Here is a 20,040-nt window from a genome sequence, read left to right as displayed (position 1 = left end):
TTCTAGCAAATGAGTTGAGGATTAGAATTGTTGTGAGTTTCAGTAACCAGCCAGTCCCCTGGAAAGAGGAATGTTCTGTCCATAAAGGTGACCTCTTTTTCCATCCCCAGGTGGGACACAAGCTGTGACTCCCCTGATGGAGGTGTGTGTGTCCCTCGGGAGGGGACAGTCCCAAGCCCTGGCACTCCAGGGGTGATGGAGGTGTGTGTGTCCCTCGGGAGGGGACAGTCCCAAGCCCTGACACTCCAGGGGTGATGGAGGTGTGTGTGTCCCTCGGGAGGGGACAGTCCCAAGCCCTGACGCTCTGGAGCCGCTGCTCATGGCTCCCAGGGGACTCCAGGCTGTCAGGGCTGTCCCCGTGTCCCCTGCCCAGGGCCACTAATGCTGGCAGGGGTCCGGGAGGGCCGGCCGGGGGGCCGAGTGCTGCACGGCGCGCTTGGTGACGGTGCTGCAGCGCTGCAGGATCTCCTGGGCTGAGGGCCGGGCTGGCACCTTGGGGACACCCGCGGCCGGCTCAGGGGCAGCGAGGGGCAGCGAGGCTGCACAGGACTCCACGAAGCCGGAGTCGTTCCTGTCCCTGGCACTGAGCTGTGGGGATTTGCTGCTGTGCGTGGCCAGCTCGTGGCTCAGGCCAGGAGAGCTCCTGGCCGGCTTCACCTCGGGCAGGGACCGAGATAATTCAGGTTTCCAGGCCAGCTGGGTGGCCCCAGCAGTGCTGCTGCCCGAGCTCAGCGAGGAGCTGTCCAAGCCCAAACCCAGCTGTGGGGTGGAGCTGGCCTGGGGCAGAGAGTGGGATCTGCTCCTGGCAGAGCTGCCGTGCTCCTCCCGGGAGCTGAGGCTCGGGGTGCAGGCGTGCAGGCTGCAGCTCAGGATGCTCTGGAGCTTGTGGTGAGGGTTCTGGTAGGGCCGGAGGCACAGCGAGGGCATGTAGCCAGTGCAGCCGTTGTACCTGAGGGCAGGGATGGAAAGAACACTGAGCAAACCCTTCCAGCACCTCGGGCCAAGGGGAGGCAGCACTTAGGGAGCAGCTCAGTGCTGTACACAGGGTGTGAGGACAGGGAGAGCATCCCCAGCCAAGGACATCCAGCTCTGGGGGCTCCTGTGCATCCCACACGGGAGGAACAGCAAGCAGCTCCCTCGGGGAGCCAGGGCTCAGGGAAAGCCTCCTCACCGGATCAGCCACCAGCCATTGTGGGATGTCCTGAGCACCTCCACGACCACCCCCTGGTTCAGCGAGAGCTCGTCTGCCTTCTGAGCCTCGTAGGCCTGCACCACAAAGTACAGGCTGCCTGCAGAGAGAGGGACAGTTGGATTTGCCTTGTGGAGAAAATGCTCTGATCCCTGTGAGAGACCAGCCCAGCTGCAGGGCAGCTGTCCCTGAGGGTGACTGGTTTGCTCAGGGACCCCCATCTGATCCATTTAATTAAATATAAAGAAGAAGTTTTTCACAAAAAGGGTGTGGAGGCCCTGGAAGAGGTTGCCCAGAGAAGCTGTGGCTGCCTCTGGATCCCTGCAAGTGTCTAAGGCCAGGCTGGACAAGGCTTGGAGCAGCCTGGGATGGTGGAAGGTGTTGGGGTTGGAACTGGATGGGCTTTAAGCTCTCTTCCAACACAAACCACTCCATGGGTCCATGACCCAGAGGTGGTGGCAGAGCCAACCAGAAGAGTCAGAGGTAGGTCAGAGTCCAGGCAGGGACTCCAGGCAGTGGTAAAGTGGTGGTGGTTTGCAGAACTCATGTTTTGAAGGAGGAACAGACTCACCCTCCTCGTCTGAGCTGAAGGCATTCTGGATGTCCTCACAGGCATCAAGCTCTTCCAGGTACGAGGCTGGGAACCAGGCTATCTGTTTGTCTGCATTTTCCACCAGCCACCAGCCTACAAAGAGGAAAAATACCTGGATTTTAACAGCCTGCAAGTCAAGACATGACAATAATCCCTGGGTAGGGGACACGAGGGACAGGAGGGACATTCACTGCCCCCCCAGGTAAGCACACAAGTGCAAACACCTGAACCCCTGACACTACCTCAGCATTTGCCTAGCTATGAATCCATCTGCCAATCCACCCCAGCACTGAATCCTCTCAGACCTACCAGTCATGTCCTTGATGAGCACTTCCACAATCTCCTTCTGAGCCACTGTGAAGGGTTTGTTCTTTGTGTCTTTGGTTTCAAAGGCCTCGAGGCAGCGGTAGCTCTGTGACGCCTGAGGGAGGGTGATGGACAGGGGCTGGGAGCTCTTCTCCCTTCTGAATACTGATGGCATGATCACAGCACTGGAAAGTGAAGGTGCACGTCAAAAACTCACGTGAAACGTTGAGTTTAGTATTGATTTTGGTAAAATCATTTCTGCAGTAGGCTGAGAAAAGCTTCAGGCATCAGAAACAAAATTAAAAGCACCCAGCTGAGCTGCCCTAGAGTGTAACTGGTGTTTCCCTTCTACCCATATCCCATGACATTTCTGTTTCACCAACAAACAAAAAAATACAATTCATATTTCACACCTGTTTTCAGGGAAGGAGGGATCAAGGTCTTGAGTCTGTGCCTTGAAAAACTGATTCACCTCTTCACCCCGGGAGATTTTCACATCTGTTTTCAGCAGCTCCCGGGAATACGTTTCCAGCAGTTTCAGGATCTCCAGGCACCTGTTCAGCTTCCCACCCTTCCTCTGCTGCATAGTTATTCCTTCAAAATAACAAGGGCACAGTTGGGATAGGACAGCAATGGATCTGGATCCCTGGGAGCAGGGATCTTTTCCCTGAACAGTGGGTGCCCTCAGCCACCACCCTTCCTGCCCAAGCCCAAACTGTACAGCCACTGTCCCTGCCTCCCTGTCATTTTTAACAGTTCCTGATAGGATTTTTTAACATCTAAAATTTCTCTTTTTTTCACATATAAAGTTTCAAGAAGCTCTAGGTCAATATTTGAAGTGTAGCATTAATTTGCCAAGCGGAGCTCTCTATTTACAAAGCTGTTCTGGTTCATTTGAAGTCTGTACTAGACTCAAACATGATGATGTGAGCCAGTGGTGCCATGGCAGGAGCAGGAGTGAGCCCCTGATCTGTTCCAGAGGAGGTCAGGCTCAGAGACTTCAGTCTCTGTCATGGGTTATGGCTGTCCCTGATCACTCTTGGGGTGGTTGGTCCATCAGAGATTTGTCCTTACCTTTAAACCTGGGTAAACTCCTCAGTGACCCACTCTCAGTGGGGAATTTTCTCTTCAGCTCTTTCTAAAATCAAGGAGAAGGAGAGAACAGTGATTCCTCACAGCTGACACATGGCCAGGCAGGACAGGACAGGAACCTTGAAATTTAAGAATTGAAAATTCACTTACATGGAATTTCTTAAAGTCTTCAAACGTCCTGTAAATGAGAATGTTGTTCTGATCTGACCAGGACACAAACATCATGTAGTTCTGGGAAAAGAAAAGGGAAAAGAAAAGCAGTTAATCACAATGTTCAATTTTGGATGCTTCCAGGCAATCAGCATTTGCTGTGGTTTAGTTGAGGCTTTTAATGCCACATTAAAAAATTAAATAAAGCATTAAACCTACAAAAATATGTTTTTAATTTCATAGTCCCAAATGGGTAATGATTGCTGAAACCAGGAGAATTTTATGGTGCTGTGACAAAAAGAGAGCAAACCCCAAGATATAAAGCTCATTAAAAACCAAGTCCCCTTATCCTAGACCCCTAGGCTCCAATCCCAATACTATGGGGAATAAGCAAACATATCCCTGGAAGAGTAACTCAAAATCCTCTAGGTCTGCCAGTTTGTAAATTATATTTAAGGAAGAAAACAAAGCCAAAAAAAAAAAAAAAAAGAAAAAAAAAAGAAAAATAATAAAAATTAAAGTACCTTCTGTTTTCTGCACTGCATGAAGCCAACAGCCTTCACATCCACGGGATACCTGTCACAGCTCATCTTCCCCACGGCTGCTGCTCCTCCTTCGCAGGGAGCCACAAGGATGGGAGCTGGAGGGATGAGAGCTGGAGGAGCAGAGATGCAGCTCCAGCCCGACTGCCGAGTTTAAATGCCACGGAGCAGGAGGCAGGGCAGAGGTGTTCCCGAGCTTCCTCCTCCGCCCAGCGCCCGGGCAGAAATTCCGCGATTTGCTCAAGTGCCGCGTGCCTTTTCCCTTTCGCCCCGCTTTTAACATGCAAATGCTGCCGGGGGCAGGCGGGACATAGTTCAGGTAGCCAAGCACGCTCTTTTATCACATCCTTACGAACCGGTGTCGGGAAGGAAGGGAAGGGAAGGGAGCGGGGCTGTTTGCCAGCGCTGGGTTAGAGTAGGTCAGGGGCTGCAGCACCTGCCCCGGATGGTTCCGGGAGGCAGGTGAGGTTTTTATGGCTGCATTACACGAACCTGCAGCTCGGGCTGAGCTCACTCCAGCCCCAAAGGCTCATTTAGAGCGTGGGTTGTAAAACACAGATCAGTCACCATTAAACGTGAGTAATATTTGTTGCAAATATTTTTTTTCCTGCTTTGTCCCACCTGCCGAGTTACTTTAAATAAATTTCTGACAGTTTTATCAGCATCTGCATTGAGATGCCGATGTAGTGAACAGACACATCCCCAGGATGGAACTAAGAGACTGAAAGCTCCTCAGGTGTAAATATGCGATGGAAATTCAGCTCTGAGTGCTCTGCCCTGTGTCCCGCCAGGTGTCCACACCCTCCCAGGGCAGCCAGCAGCTCTTCCTAAGGAGCAGCTCCATTGCCCAGAGGCTCAGCAGGAGAGATAATTCCAGCCTTGGCCAGCCTGTCCTTCCCCTGAACCTCAGGGCTGATGGGCACCGAGTGATCAAAGCGCCTCTTCTTTGATAAAGCCTCAATTGAACCATTATCACTATAATTATCTTTATCATTATCATTATTGGAACCCAAACTGAGAGGCTCAGCCGTGCCTCCCTTTCATTTCCCAGCTACACCTGGTGCCTCAAATCCTCAGCAATGGCTGCAGGTGATTTTTCATCTACCAACAATCCCCCAGAAGTGGATCAGGGAGCCAAACCAGATTCCTTTTGTAAAATACAGTCAGGAGGGTCCTGGTTTGTAATCCATGAGCAAGGGAGGCTGCTCCCACTCAGCAGGGCAGCAGTTTCTGGAGACAAAGAAAGCAGGTTTATTGCAGTTGGATTTATTGCTGCTGGATATCTGTCCTGCATTAAAAAGGGAAAGTTATCCAAAGAGCATTTTGGTTCGGTGTGGATTTTGGAGAGAAAATCTCTCCCACAGCATCTCCAAGGCATTTCCTGGCTCAGGAAGCTGCACAGGACCTGCCCTGTGGAAAAGGGATCTGGAGCAACTCCCTGCCCTCCACAGCCATGGAATGAGACCCTCCATCCTCTGTTATAAATCCTCCAGCCAAACCATGTGCTGGTAAATCTCCCTGGATCAAAGAGTGAAGATTTTATGGAGTGAGAGGAAATCACTTCATCCAGCAGATTTATTTAGAAAGTTCCAGTCTCTGAGGTGCCAAAACCCTTCGCTCACTCCACGTCCTCAAACCTGCACTCCTTGGCTTCTCCTTGGCAGCCCAGCCAGGGCCAAGCTCACCCTCACATGGCTCCGTTAAGTGGCTCCTGGAAATATCTGGGACCAAGACTCCCGGTGAAACCAACCTTGGCTTGGTTTCCTGTCTCAGAGCAAACACAAACCACGATGTATTTCCAAGAACATAAAGGTTCAAACATGTTTATCCTGACTGGGAAAAGCCAAAGACAAGGAAAGCCTTGGAGGAGCTGCAGGACGAGGAGGCAGCTGGGGAGGCTCAGAGAGCACCTTGATCTGAGGATGCCATAAAAACCAGAAGAGTAGGAAATAGCCTTGGTTTTGCTGTGTTTCATCATTCTCAGAGAATTCAAGCAGAAAGGGGGTGTGGAAAACATCGAATGGAATGTTACAGCCGGAAGGTGAAGCCCCACAGGGGGTTACAAGTCACCCGAGGCAGAAGGACCAGCCCTGTAGCTTGGAGAGCTGATCTTCTGGAAAAGATTGGACTGACTGGGAGCTTGCTGGGGACTGCAGTGTTGTATAAATCCAAATATGAGCAAAACTGCTCAAAACTCAATAATTGCCTATTGAGAAAATGTTTTGTGGAAGTGAAGGTCTCTGTGACCCAGAACTGAGGTGCAGGGAGGGAGGGGAAAAGCCTGCCACTCCTCTGAGACACCAGCACCTCTGGAGTCACCTGCAGGGCTCAGCTCCAGCTCTGCAGCTGTCACAGCAGTATCGGTGTCCCAGCGGTGTCAAGTGTGATGTCACGAAACTGTCAGCTCCAGAACGACCTCAGGAGCCACCTCACCTCTGCAGTGACAGCGCCTACGAAACTGGAAGGAGGCTGGGCCAGATGACCCTTGGATGGGCACAGTGCTCCTCAAAGCTCTCCACAACTCCCAGCCATGGCAGGGCCATTGCTGTTGGCAAGGATGGGTCAGCCACCAGCAGAGGCCATAACTCCACTGCTCTGCTGGATGCATTTGGACTCATAAAAAACAAGGCAAACATTGTTTTTCCAGCATTATCAAGTTTACTTTGTGTCCTCTACAGTTTCCATGTCATCTTGCCATAAATCAGTGCCTCTCATGAGTAATAATTAATGGCAGGGGAGGGGAGGAGGGGTCTGCCCAGAAAAAGTGATACTCAGCAGGAATTACTGGATGCTGCTGTTTCATCATCGATATTTATTTACACAGCTCTGAGGGCAGCAGTTAATTCTCCTTTCATTGTTTTACAAGGTACCAAAGAGATCATAAATTAACAGGCAATATGCAGGACTGCCCTCCCCAGCTTTGCCAAGATACAGGAAACACGGATTTTTCCATAATGACTCCCATAATTTTGCAGTCTGCTCCAAGACAGCCCCCTGCACCACACCAAGGTGCAGCTCTGCCACTCAAGGAGCATCACTCCAGCCACAAACTGCTCCTCTGGGGACAGAAACATGTTTGTGTCACAGTAGGTGACTAAGGCACTGTCACAGGGAGTCACACCAGGCTGCCTGCCCCAGACTGCCCATGCTGGCAAGATGAAGGAGGTCACCCTGACCTGTGCCCCTCATGGCTGACGATGTGTGGGACTGTGCATCAAGGATTTCTCCTTCTGTGGCCGGCACAGGAGAGGCAAAGAGAGGAAAAGTCCTCCCTCAGGACACTGCAGCTGCAAGGAAGAGATACAGAAAGGAGCTGTGGGCACAGCCAAGGGGGGCCTGGAACAAAGCTGGTGGAAAAGCTTCATCTTTCCTTTGCTCACCTTCAGGATCAAAACCTGCCCTTTACTGTTCTTGAAGGTCACCTGTGATGACACATGACCTATCAGCACCTTTAATGAAAAGCCCAGATGCTAAAAGCCGATTTTAAAAGTACAAAGAGGTTTTAGACTTTTAATAAATAGAGAAAAAGACCTTTATTTAAAAAGAATAATGAAAACCCAGACACTGGAGTTGACAAAAGTCTCCTTCACATCATGAACAAAGGGAGCGGTTGAACTTTCACACAGGCTGGGATGAGAGATTTTGCAGTAACTAATCCAGAAGAAAGTATTTCATTTTATCCTAATTCCAGCAGCTGCTGCAGGCACTAAAGCATTTCTCTGTGGCAGACCCAATTCAGGGACTCTCTGAGCCCAGGGAGCAGCTCAGCCCTTTCCCACTCCATCACAGGAGCTTCCCAAGGTGCACGTCCCTCTTCAGTGCAGGGGGTCACTCACTCCTCACAGGCAGCTTTATTTATTATTATATATTATTATATATAGGATGCAAAATCACAGCATCGCATCAAACTCCCTCAAACCTCATTCCCGAGGCGTCATTTTCTTTGCAAAGCCCTTGGGATGGCCCCGCCCAGCCCAGGGAGAGCTCTGCCCGTCCCAGGAGCTTTGCTGGCTGCCTGGGGCACGCACAGCGGACGGGCTCTTGTTTACCAAGCACTTGTTGAAATAATTTCATAGTTCTTTCATAAAAGTGACATGTTTTCCTACGGTTATGCAAAATACAAAAGCATGATTCAAGAAGGAATCTTCCAGAAAGGGTGAGAATGTAACTTAAGCTGCTTCAACAAGAGGAGGTTCCCTGAATTATTTTCTCAGGAAAAAGCAGTGTTTGATGAGTGCATAGCATGAGACCAGAGCTTTGTGGATGTGCTGTGACCCAGGCATGAGATGTGAAGGCAGAAGAAAAGCAGGGTGGAGTTTCCAAGGAGGTTTGAGGCTCTGCAGTGCTCAGCCTGCTCTACACATTCCGAAATCCCGTGAGAGAAAATCCCAGCAACACCAGTACAGCCAACAGCAAGCGCAGCAAGCAGAGTGAACATGGAGAAATACTGTTTTCACTTGGGGAAAATCTGTTCTTGCATCATGCTAAATATAGTAAATTGATCGGAGACAGGACTGTTGTGTTCCTTCCAGATTAGTCAGAGATGCTCATCCCACTCTTTCCTCATTCCCCACGGCCATCGAGGAGCAGAGTATACAAAGCCTTATCTCTGCTGGGGATTTCACCAGCACCAGGAGCTCTGGCTAAAAGTCCACCCGTATTTCAGAGCAAAGACTGCAACTTGTGTTCCTTGGCCCCTTCAGGGAAAACCAGATCTAATCTTCACTCAAAAGCCTGGGGGGAGTAGAGTAATTTGGAAGGAATTGTTCTTTCATTTATGTTTGATTCTTAATGAGTCCAAACATAGCAACTGTTACCTGAGGAAAACCTCTTCCACTGAAGGAGACTTCCTGTTGAATTCCTTTGACCTCCTTCTGGAAAAAAGGAATAATCCCAAATCAGGGGCCACTCTCCTTTTGCAAAGCCAAGAGAACAGGAGCTGCTCACTGAAGACTTTGTTTTTCAAGAGCACAAAAGGAACCCCCAATTTTGCTGTGTTTATCGTCAGAATGGATGAACTGACTCCAGGGATGCTCGGGGTGGGTCTGGGAAGGAGGAGATAGATTGGAGCATGACACAAACAGAGCCACCTAAACCAACCTGCAGAAATACTTTGGTTTTCTCCCTGCCCCTGCCATCACCATTACTCATGGATTCTCATTTTAATCAGCAAAAGGATCCACATATAAAAATAGCACCAACTTTAAAAGAACAAACTCAGTGTCAGGTGTAGGTGGCCAGATTTGAGCAAGGCAGTGTCTTGTGCTGTCCTGCACTTCAGACTGTTCTGAACACATTTCAACAGTTCTGGATGGACCTGATCTGACACATCTCACCCACTCCCTGGCAGGGGGGCTGCAGGCTTCTTCCTGATATCTGGGGGATAAATTCATACTTTTGGGAAATTTTGCAGGTGATAAAGTTCTTGTACACAGGCAGAGAGGATCAACATGATTCACTTACCTAGAAATAAATGTATTTTTTCATTGATGTTGCTATTTCCTAGTGGGCTGTAATTTCTCAAACAAGTCTATGACTAATTCCTGGTGCTGGTTTATCAGACTTTTGGCTCATATTCTTACATGTAAATACAAGACAGCTTCCTGCTCTATTGCAGGAATACAATCCAGGCTGCTCCAAGCCCTGTCCAGCCTGGCCTTGGGCACTGCCAGGGATCCAGGGACAGCCCCAGCTTCTCTGGGCACCCTGTGCCAGGGCCTGCCCACCCAAACGGGGAAGGATTCCTCCCCACAATTGAATTTGTGTGAGGAGTTTGTTTGGTAACAGGCTCTAGCACATTCCAGCTCCTAAATCAGTGCTGGGAGCAGGGGGTTGGGTGGGTTAGGGCTGTCCAAAGGGGAGAAGGAGGGAATATTCCCTGATCCTTCCTCGGCTCTGCACCACCTTCCTTCCTTTGGGTGGAAATAATTTGGCTCTGCACTTGGATTCTATTAGAGACAGTAAATTGAATTTCCTTGCTCTGACTTGAATTGGAGCATTTCTCCATTTTTTAAACTTTGAAATCCAAGATGATGCTGGACCTGGAGGCAAGTGGAGAAAATTGGGAGGACCTTTTCCTAAAGAGCCAGCTCTGCTCCTAGAGCTGAGCAGGAAATGGGCAAGGGGAGCAACGTGGAGCACAAACTTCTGTAACCAACAGCCTCCTTCAAGGCTTTTCCTTTTCAATAAAAGTGCTGATGTTTTAACTGAATCCATAAATTAAATCACAATCAAGGAAGCAAAGTCTGCTAACGGTCAAACCAGGAGATTGCTCTGACTTGGAAACATCTCTCTACCTGTTTAATTGCTTGAAGACCAAACAATAAAGCTCTAGAGGAAATTCCCTCAGTATCTCATTCTCTTTTTTCCTGACTTTACAAAAATTAATGAGGTCACGAGCATCAGTTAAAACATTTATTGGTGGGCAAGGAAAACAGACATAAAAATGTCGCTGTCCCTACTTGATCTTTCCTTTACGTGCGAAATTTATCTTTACGGTTGTCTACAACTTTAAACAAAGCCATTCCAGCAGTTCCTACCAGTTACTCACATCTCTTCTCCCTCCCTAACAAAAATCAGCAAATAAATATTCCCAGGAAATTGCAAATAAATAAAAATAAAGGAGCACTGGTAAACAGAGACCCCAAAATGGAGATCCAGACCATCAGCTCAGTGCTCCACAGAGCAGGAACAGCTCAGCATTTCCACATGAAACACACCAAGTGTTGAAGTATTTTTGAGGGCAAGTCTTTGAGGTATTTCTCTAAAATGATGTTTTTTCTAATACGCGTTTTACACCACGCCGTGTTCAATAAATCACATATATATTTTTTTTATATAAGGTGACATTTTGGTCCAGCTCCATCCTGGACATACATTTGTTTGCATTAAACAAAATAATCATATTTTTCACTTGAGAAAACTTGAACTGGATACAAAATTCACATTGCTCATGGTAGGAGACTTGTGGCTCTCAAACCTTTAAGAGCATGACAGAATGAAGCCAAAAAGGACGAGAGCAAGTCTGTGCTGCTCTCCAAGTTTTCACTCTCTGACCTCTATTAAGAGTTTTGTAATGCCACAGCTAATATTTCCCAGGGGTGAAAGAGCAAGCTCCAAAGTCTGATGCCAGGCTGGACAGTTGCCCAGGTTACCACCCTCATGTGCTCACAAGCCTGTGGCTCTTTGGGAATAAAAGAAAAAATGCTAAATGTCCACTCCAGACCAAGGACCTGAGACCAGGTCTGGGTCTCCATCATCCCAAAGAGCCCAGCCACTCCCAGGCTGCCACTCCCAGGCTGCCCTGGTGTGACACATGCCAACACTCCCAGAAAGAGGAAAATACTCCCTCAGTATGGATTTACAAGCATGTGACAGGTTTTAAAAACACGGAGAACTTCGTATGGGCATGTTGCTATAAAGGAGCATGAGATGAATGGAGTTATCCACTTGTTTGTCCATAAAATCACCCTGTTGATTGTATGAGTCTGCTGGAGATAACACTGAGGTGCCCGTCAGCACCTCTGGCACGAAGGAGAGCTGCTGTGTGCCATGGGCTCTGCCACACACATTATCTACACATGCCAGAATCCCAGAATAGTGGAGTTTGGAAGAGATCATCCAGTGCAGCCCCTGGCCAGGCAGGGTCACCTGGAGCAGGTGACACAGGAACGTGTGCGGGTGGGTTTGGGATGTCTCCCGAGGGAGGCTCCACACCCTCCCTGGGCTCTGCCATGTCAGGGCTCTGCTCTTTCCTCTGTCATGGAAAGAGGTTCTTCCTCATGTCAGGGTGGAACTTGTTGTGTTTTAGTTCCTGGCCATTGCTCCTCATCCTGTCACCGAACAGAGTCTGGCACCATCCTCTGACACCCCTGGGAGGGATTTGTATGGATTGATGGGATCCATTCTCCAGACTAACCAGCTCCTGCAGTCTCTCCTCATCAAAGAGATACTCCAGACCGCATAGGAACACGTATTTATACGTATTTTTGTGCTCATTTGGGAGGGTTATAGGAGGGGAACTGCTCTTTGACACCTACTGAAGGGACATGGCCAAGCCCCTCACACTCTCAGGGGGATCATGGCTGAGCCCCTTCACACTCTCGGGGAGGATCATGGCCGAGCCACCTCACACCCTTGGGGGGGACATGGCCGAGCTCCCTCACACCCTCGGGGGGATCATGGCCGAGTCCCCTCACACAGAGGGGAAGCAGAGGGAGACTCCCTCTGTGGGTGAGCACAGCTCCACCACACCCCAAGGGCGATGTGAAGCGAAAATCGAGGATGCACAGACGGGAGTGTCGTGTTCTCCTCACCTACGACATTTAAACACAGAGTTTGCTGCTGGTTTTGGTAAAAATACACCAGGAATGGCACTCGGGCGCGTGCCGGGTGCCAGCCCCCTCACGCCGCCCCGCCGGGAATGGCGCCGCCCCGGCCCGTCCTGCACCGCGGCGCCATCATGGCGGCGCCCAGCGAGGGCCGTGCGGGTCGGGGATACGAGCCCTTCCCGGGCACCGACAGCGGCTCCTTCTCCTTCGCCGTCCCGCACGGTGAGGCGGAAGAGACACCCAAGAAGCCATGCCGAGCCTGCATGGATTTCAAGAGCTGGTTCCGCGACCAGAGGAAGCAGGCGGTCCCGGGCACCGCGGTGAGGCGCGGCGGGAGCCCTCCCCGGAACCCCCGGTGACCCTCAGTCCCTGCAGCGCTCCCTCCGTCCTCCGTCCTTCCCCCGCAAGTGGGACGAGGCTGCGTGTCCCCATTAGGGTGTAAAGGAGCCGGGGACAGGGCTCCCTTGGGTGGGAATGGGAAGGGAGTCCCCATCTTCTCCCTGGGGGTGAGGGGCGCTGCCATTGCCCCCGCTGAGGGTGTAAGGGGGGCTCTGCCATGTTCCGTGAGGGTGTGAAAGGGTCCTTGCCTTGACCTACAGAGGGTGTGAGGGGAGCTCTGCCTTGTCCCCTCAGAAGGTGTGAGGGAGGCTTTGCCGTGTCCCCTCAGAAGGTGTGGGGGGGCTCTGCCATGACCTCAGAAAGGATGTGAAGGACCTGTTCCCCCACCTCACCTTCCCACCCAGCACAAAAGGGCTGTTTCCCCACCCACCCCGGTGTCCCCTCACACCCCTCTGTCCCTCTGCAGGAGCCGAAGGAGCCCCCTCAGGACTGTCCCCTGGACAGCGAGCAGCTGGGCCGCAGCACCTGGGCCTTCCTGCACACCATGGCTGCCTACTACCCCGACCGGCCCTCCGGGACACAGCAGAAGGAGATGAGGGACTTCATCAACCTCTTCTCCAAGTTCTACCCCTGCAAGCACTGCGCAGAGGACCTGAGGGAGAGGTGAGTGGGAAAACCCTCAGAGGGTTTTTTCAGGATGTGGGGAGAGGTGAGTTTCCTCAGTGGGTTTTTTGAGGCTCTGAAGGACAGGTGAGTGGCCTCAGCAGGTTTTTTGAGGATCTGAGGGAAAGGTGAGTTTCCTCAGTGGGTTTTTTGAAGATCTGAGGGAAAGGTAAGTAACCTGAGCAGCTCTTTGTGTTGGAGGGGCTTGCCAGAAGTGCTGGGCTGCAGCAGCTAGTTTGCATATCAGCAGCTCTTCCTGCACTTGGAGTTTGTAGCTACCTGAACTGGTTTCTTCCATTATTGCATCAATCCCAGATATACTTACTCAAAAAACAAACACCTGTCCTCACACTGTTGGATTCTGTGCTGCCTCCAAGGCTTCCCTGAGGCCATTTTGGAGTTTTCTCGTTCAAAATGGGCTTGTGAACAGTTATGGAATTAGACTGGGATAGTTTGGTTTTCAGGAGACAAGTGTTCTTCTACCCTCTAAAATGCCCTGTATTGGGAAGCTGAGTAGTTGGAGGCAAGGACTGAAATGGGCTGAGGTGTTTGATTTGGTTTGGGACGAGATGATCTTCAAAGTCCATTCCAACCCAAACCATTCTGGGATTCTGTGGTAAAGTTTTCCTTCTGTTCTCAGCTCCTTTCTCAGAAGTTTCCACTAATTTGTTTCCCATTCCCTGTTTGCAGATTACGGACAAACCAACCTGACACGAGCACCAGGAAAAATTTCTCCCACTGGCTGTGTCTGCTCCACAACGAAGTGAACAGGAAGCTGGGCAAGTCGGAATTCGACTGCTCCCGTGTGGATGAGCGCTGGAGGGATGGCTGGAAGGATGGGAGCTGTGATTAACCCACAGGGAGTGCTCTGGGAATCCAGCACAGCAGTGCAGTCCCTGTGGAGTTGCTGCAGGGACAGAGGGAGTCGATAACTCTGTTTGTGTGGGACTGATTCAGAGCTGAACTAATGCCAAAAGGAGAATTGAAAATCTATCCCAATGATATTTCGATAAGTAGTGGTACCTGAGGGGTTGAGGCTGCCAGAAACCTCTGAGATTGGGTCACTGACAAACTCATTTCATGATGACATTTCTTGATTCTGGGGGCATTTGCTTATTTCTGTGGCTAATTTTCCCTGAAGACAGTGGTGTTCTCCAAGGCATTGCCTGATGCCTTAGAAAATGCATCTGATAAATTGTCACTTTCATTTTTGTTTTTCTGATAAGAGAAAATTCATGCTGGGTTTTGTGCCAAGTCTGTACCCCTGGATTTCTCTTTCCAGCGTGTCCAACATTTGTTGTTTCTCGTGTGTCCAGTTCCTCTGGTAAAAGTCCTGAGGGCAGGTACATTTAATTTAAACACTAAAATATGGAGCCCAGATTTCTCAATTTGGTTTTGTATTTCAACTGAACACGTCAGAGGACAAAATAGAGTCAAAATAATTTCAAGTTCTTCACGTAGGTGGTGATCTCATCCCTTCCTGCACTCCTGGCTGGGAGAGGTTTGCACAAACCCTGACAGCAACAGTTTTTTTTTCCTTCCCTGCTTCCTGCTGAGGTTTTCTTGTCTGTTTTATTGAGCTTCCTTATGTTGTGCCCTACAGCACACCTGTGAATTTACCCTTGGGGTTTTTTTGGCAAGTTTTGACTGGAAAGGTTAATGGTGCTGCTGTAATTAGGGCAGAGGCACCTCTTATCTGAGCCTTTGGTCCTCACACCACTGTGTGGGCTCCTTAGTGGTTAGAGAACCAGGAACACCTTTGGAAACACGTTTTAATATTTTGTGGCACAGTCAAGTCCTTTCAAGTCAGGTGTGTTAAATGAATGTAAGACTTTTATGGACTAATGATTTCTGAACTTTGTATGTCGTAACATTTCTAAACACAAACCCAAATGAACTGATAACAAGGTACTGCATGAAGAGTCTGATTGAAGGTGTCACTCAGGCTATTAAAAGTGCTCAGAAAATTTCCCTATCAGCATGTTGAGGTTCTTAGAACAAATAAACCCCAGCTCTTGAGTTTTGTGTTTGGTAATAAACTCAACCCCCAAAACAAAGCCCATTGGGATCCACTAGAGGACCGACAAAAGGGCAGCCCTCAATTTTTTTGCAGGTAGGACCCATCTGACTCAGTTCTGTCAGGACACTTTTAGCAGAGGGACGTGTGGGCAGGCGTCTCCCTGTGGGTTTGGCTGTGCTAAAGCAGGAATTCTGTGTTCCTCCATTCCAATCTGCCCTCCACTGTTCTGTGTGACAGTGTCCTCGCCCACGCAGCAGATGATGAATTTTCTCCCTCTTTTGTTTCAGTGTAAACGAGCAGGTTGGTGAAACATCTGTCCCATCCTTGGTCACCTTCATCTGCCAGGGGCCCAGCCTGGGGAGTTGCACTGCTCTGTACCTGGCCAGGCTCAGGGGCCAGCAGGGACACCTGGCCACTCCCTGAGTGCAGAGGGGGAGCTGAGGGTGTATCCAACACACTCTGGTCACTTTGTGTGCTCCAGGGAGGTGGTGGTGCAGTGCAGGAGGAAAAGCCTGTCCTGTCCTGGCAGGGCTTGGGAACAGCCTTCAAGCTGAGTCTGTGTCTTTAGCAAATCCTGCCCAAAAATGAGGCCACCAGCTGTAGCCAGGATGCTTTTAGGGCAGTTTCTATCTTTACCAGGTGGCCATTTGATAAAATCTGTGCTTGCACTTTGTTCTCTCATTGTTTTGGCTTGGCAGAAGAGCTCTGATGTAGTTGTTTCTCAGGCATATCCTCACCTCTGTGGACTTGACCATGTGAGGATTGGGGGAATTTGTTCTGCTGCTCGTTTGTACCACAAGTTTTAGTCTTGGGTAAGGAATTTCCATTGGAGGTCCTCATACTTGTGTACAGAAAATTGTGACTTCTTTACTAATTGCACTTGATTAAATCTAGTTTTAAAAATCTCTGTATTCAGATTGTATTTCCTGTTGATGTAAAAACAATAAAGCAACTGAGTTCACTCCTGGCTCAGTCCTACTGCATGGGATCTTAGGAAAAGGGGTCATGGTGGGTCTAACCTCTGCATGCCGAGATGCTACTGTTATACATATAAAACAAGATATATATATATATATAAATATAGTTATATATGTGTATATTGTAGTTTGGTGGCTCAGGTACATTGTGTGATTCTCTGTGGATTGATCAGACAAGGTGGGGCTGCTCCTCGTCCTTTCCTCTTGTGCTGTTGAATTGATGCAGTTCTCTGTTGGCCCTACAAAAATGCAGGAGTTTGTAGAGCAGGTCCTGTCACATCAGAATTTGCTTTTATATGAGGAACAGTGGGAATTTTAGGGGACCCCAGTGATTTTTTTGACTTGCTGACAGCGTGAGGGGCAGCATTAGAGCTGGGAGCAGCTCAGCTCTTGCTGGTTTGGAGCAGGGTGGCATCCCTGAGGGGCAGGGTTTGCAATCCCATTTCCTGGAATGGAGAAGCTGCTTCCTCTCCACGCGAGGAGCCCTTGTGAGGAAGAGCAGAGCCAGGAGCAGGTGCTGCCTGAGGAGCTTGTGGGACCTTGCTCAAGAGCTGCTGCTGTGTGACAGGAACCTGACTAACCAACCTTGCAGCTTCCCAAATTCCTCTGTTTTCATGGGCCGGTTTGCATTCAAACCGTGCTTTGCTTTTTTCCCTTTTTTTTTTTTATTCCCTCCCCAAAAGCAAAGAGCAGGGAGCCCTGGGGGAATCATCTTTTCCATGGATGGCAGGCAGCCTTGCAGATGCTGGCAGAAGCAGTGCTGTGCCTTTGACATTTTTCCAGGGATTAGCTGTTCCTTTGCAGTGCGTTGGGTGTAAAATCCTGTTTACAGAAGGATTCCCAAGAGTTGCTTTGTTTTCTCGTGTCTTCTGCTTCAGTCTGTTCCAGGCAGTGTGGGAGATCCTTCTTGCTGGAGTTTTACAGGCTTGGAGAGGGAAGGGTTTGGATTTTTTAGGATTTTCTTTCCTTTCCCTCTAAGCCCTGATTTTGTTGGGGTTTTATTCCATTCCTGGAATGGCTGCTGAGGATTTTTGTCTGAAGGATGGAGAGGAGCTGTCCAGTATTATTTGAAGTCAGGATTAAGCACAGCCAACAAGGTGATGTAAAGTCAACTCTTCATTTTGTAGGGTAGTGGGAAAAGTAATGAAACATGGAAAGCAAACCACAAATAATGGCACAGAGACAAATCAGTTAAATTGTAATCCAAGGGGGTGAGGGTCAGCCTTGGGACCAGCTGGGGCACTGCTCTGGGTCAGTCCCACAGGGAAGTGTTGATGAACACCAGAGCTTGGCTCCGGGCTGGCCAGCCCTCAGTTCAGGTGTTAATCACAGTGCAGGGAGCTGAGGGATGATGGTAGTTGGCATCTTCTGCAAAACTGTGAACAAAGGCAGTTTGCTGAGGATAAATGGGGTTTGGTGCCCTTCTCTGTGCTGATGCGTGTAAAATAACCCCCAACCCAGATGGAGCTGATTTTTCTGTCATTTCTGAGTATTTGTAACTGCTGTTAAGATTTCCACAAGTAGAATCACAGAATATCCTCAGTCAGAAGGGACCCACAGGGACCATCCAGCTCTGATGAGCCACACCAGCCTTTGCCAAGCCGTGTTGCCCTTGGCGTGTGGCAGTCCTGCTGAGGGGTGGCTGATCCAGCCCAGAAAGTTCTGCTGGCATTTCTCTGGGCCCAGCACCTGGCACGGGCTGGCACCCTGACGGGGTCCCTGGCCCTGGGACCTGCCCAGCTCTGCCCTTGCTTCCTATGCAAAGGTGCCCTCCACTCCCACGTGCTGTGCTAGTGCAGGCCGATGCTTTTCCTCTCGGGCACTCCAAATCCAGAAGCCCCATCCTGGTCCCAGTTTTCCCTCCGATCCAGCACATCCCGTGATTCTCCCTGGCTTCTGTTCCTGGCTGCAGTGTGCTTCCTACGGAGAGCTACCGGGAAAATTCCCTCCACATCTGACCAAGCCAACAGTAGAGGGCAACAGAGGCTGCAGTGCCATGTATTTCCTTGTATTGCCATGTATTTCCTTGTATTGCCATGTATTTCCTTGTATTGCCATGTATTTCTATGTATTTCCATGTATTTCCTTGTATTGCCATGTATTTCCTTGTATTGCCAGGTATTTCCATGTATTTCCATGTATTTCCTTGTATTGCCATGTATTTCCTTGTATTTCCATGTATTTCCTTGTATTGCCAGGTATTTCCTTGTATTGCCATGTATTTCCTTGTATTTCCATGTATTTCCTTGTATTACCATGTATTTCCTTGTATTGCCATGTATTTCTATGTATTGCCATGTATTTCCATGTATTTCTATGTATTTCCATGTATTTCCTTGTATTTCCATGTATTTCCTTGTATTGCCAGGTATTTCCATGTATTTCCAGGTATTTCCTTGTATTGCCATGTATTTCCTTGTATTGCCATGTATTTCTATGTATTGCCATGTATTTCCTTGTATTGCCAGGTATTTCCTTGTATTTCCATGTATTTCCTTGTATTGCCATGTATTTTCTTGTATTGCCATGTATTTCTATGTATTGCCATGTATTTCCATGTATTTCTATGTATTTCCATGTATTTCTATGTATTGCCATGTATTTCCTTGTATTGCCAGGTATTTCCATGTATTTCCATGTATTTCTATGTATTGCCATGTATTTCCTTGTATTTCCATGTATTTCCTTGCACTTCCTTGCATTTCCTTGACTTTTCCACCTCTTACCCATCTCTGGAACAAGACTGCTCCAGATACCGAATGTTTTACCTCATCCTCGTCCCTTTCCTGTGACTTTGGGAGGGGATTTTGGTGCCTTCAGTTACTTTTCAAACGAGTGTGCAAGCCTCTTGTGTAATTACCAAAACGAGGGATGTGTTATTCCTCTGCCTGCAGCTAAAATCTGCACTTGGAAGCAGAATAAAATGCTGCTTCCAGTTAATTTAATGTCTGTACCACCAGGCATTTAATACAGCCCCTAAAACATTCCATGTTTCCCAGAACACCAAGTTTTAGTTCTAAGCTCAAGTCCCACTGTTGGATGGAGACTTGCTCTGGATGGAGACATTACCAATTATAGAAATGGTTAGGCAAAGCTGGGCCTTCCCTGCCTTTTCCATCCAGGTGTGCATAAAAAAATAAAAAAGAAAGTGGATTCTGTGACTGTGCCTCATGTGCTGCTGCTTAGGTGGTGTGAAAGATATACAAGGAATAAAAGACAATGCCCTTGTGGCCAGAGCACGTGGTTGGAGGCTCTAGAGATCAAAATTCAGTTCTTTTTTAGTCATAAGCTTCTTGCTAGACACCAGGTAAGTCACTTCATCTTCTGCAGCTCCACTTTCACTTCTGCATAAGGGGGGTAAAAATATCTGTTAGGGCAGCCTTCGCCCGTATTTCCTGTTTAGATGAAAATCTTTCAGAGAGGGTGTTTTAATGGGCTTGTGCTGCACAAGCCTGGGCCTGAGAGCGTTCACACTTATAAAATTCCTCATCTCCATCCATCTCACAAATCTCTTTTCCATCAGGTTGCATCCTGCTTGTGAATCTGAGGACCTGTTGGGGTTGCGTTCAGTTAAGAAACAAAGCTTTTCTTATTTTCAGTGTATTTTTGCAGCAAACCTTGATGTAGCTGTGGATGCTCTTCACGTCCAGTATGGCTTGAGCTGCCCCATGTCCTTGTGCCTGTCAGCTCTGCTCACCTGTGCCACAGCTGCAGGTGACAGGCACCAATGTCAGCTGTTGGTTGGCATGTCCTCGGCGCGGTGTGACCTGCTGGTGTGCTCCTAGGGAGGCCAGTTTGGAACAGCAGAGACCTTGTTCCCCTTTTTCAAGCTCCCCCCAA

The 20,040-nt window shown here is 49.1% G+C and overlaps 2 protein-coding genes across 2 annotated transcripts; one reads left to right on the top strand and one right to left on the bottom strand.

Annotated features, from left to right (window-relative positions):
• Window positions 1-378: 378 nt before the first annotated feature.
• On the bottom strand, window positions 379-3,404 carry NOXO1 (NADPH oxidase organizer 1). Its single transcript, XM_036392587.1, has 7 exons — window positions 3,330-3,404; window positions 3,162-3,225; window positions 2,501-2,681; window positions 2,091-2,272; window positions 1,761-1,874; window positions 1,172-1,289; window positions 379-949 (listed from the first exon to the last, which is right to left on the bottom strand). The coding sequence occupies exons 1-7, from the start codon at window positions 3,402-3,404 to the stop codon at window positions 379-381; spliced, it is 1,305 nt and encodes a 434-aa protein (XP_036248480.1).
• An 8,889-nt stretch (window positions 3,405-12,293) lies between these two features.
• Window positions 12,294-16,184, top strand: GFER (growth factor, augmenter of liver regeneration). The gene is made up of 3 exons (XM_036392757.2): window positions 12,294-12,521; window positions 13,007-13,203; window positions 13,894-16,184. The coding sequence occupies exons 1-3, from the start codon at window positions 12,294-12,296 to the stop codon at window positions 14,054-14,056; spliced, it is 588 nt and encodes a 195-aa protein (XP_036248650.2). The 3' UTR covers window positions 14,057-16,184.
• The last annotated feature ends 3,856 nt before the right edge of the window (window positions 16,185-20,040 follow it).

Source organism: Molothrus ater, chromosome 16 (assembly GCF_012460135.2).
Source record: "Molothrus ater isolate BHLD 08-10-18 breed brown headed cowbird chromosome 16, BPBGC_Mater_1.1, whole genome shotgun sequence".
Lineage (NCBI taxonomy): Eukaryota > Metazoa > Chordata > Aves > Passeriformes > Icteridae > Molothrus > Molothrus ater.
Note: the sequence above shows the minus strand (reverse complement) of the source record. Positions and strands in the feature narration are given on the sequence as shown.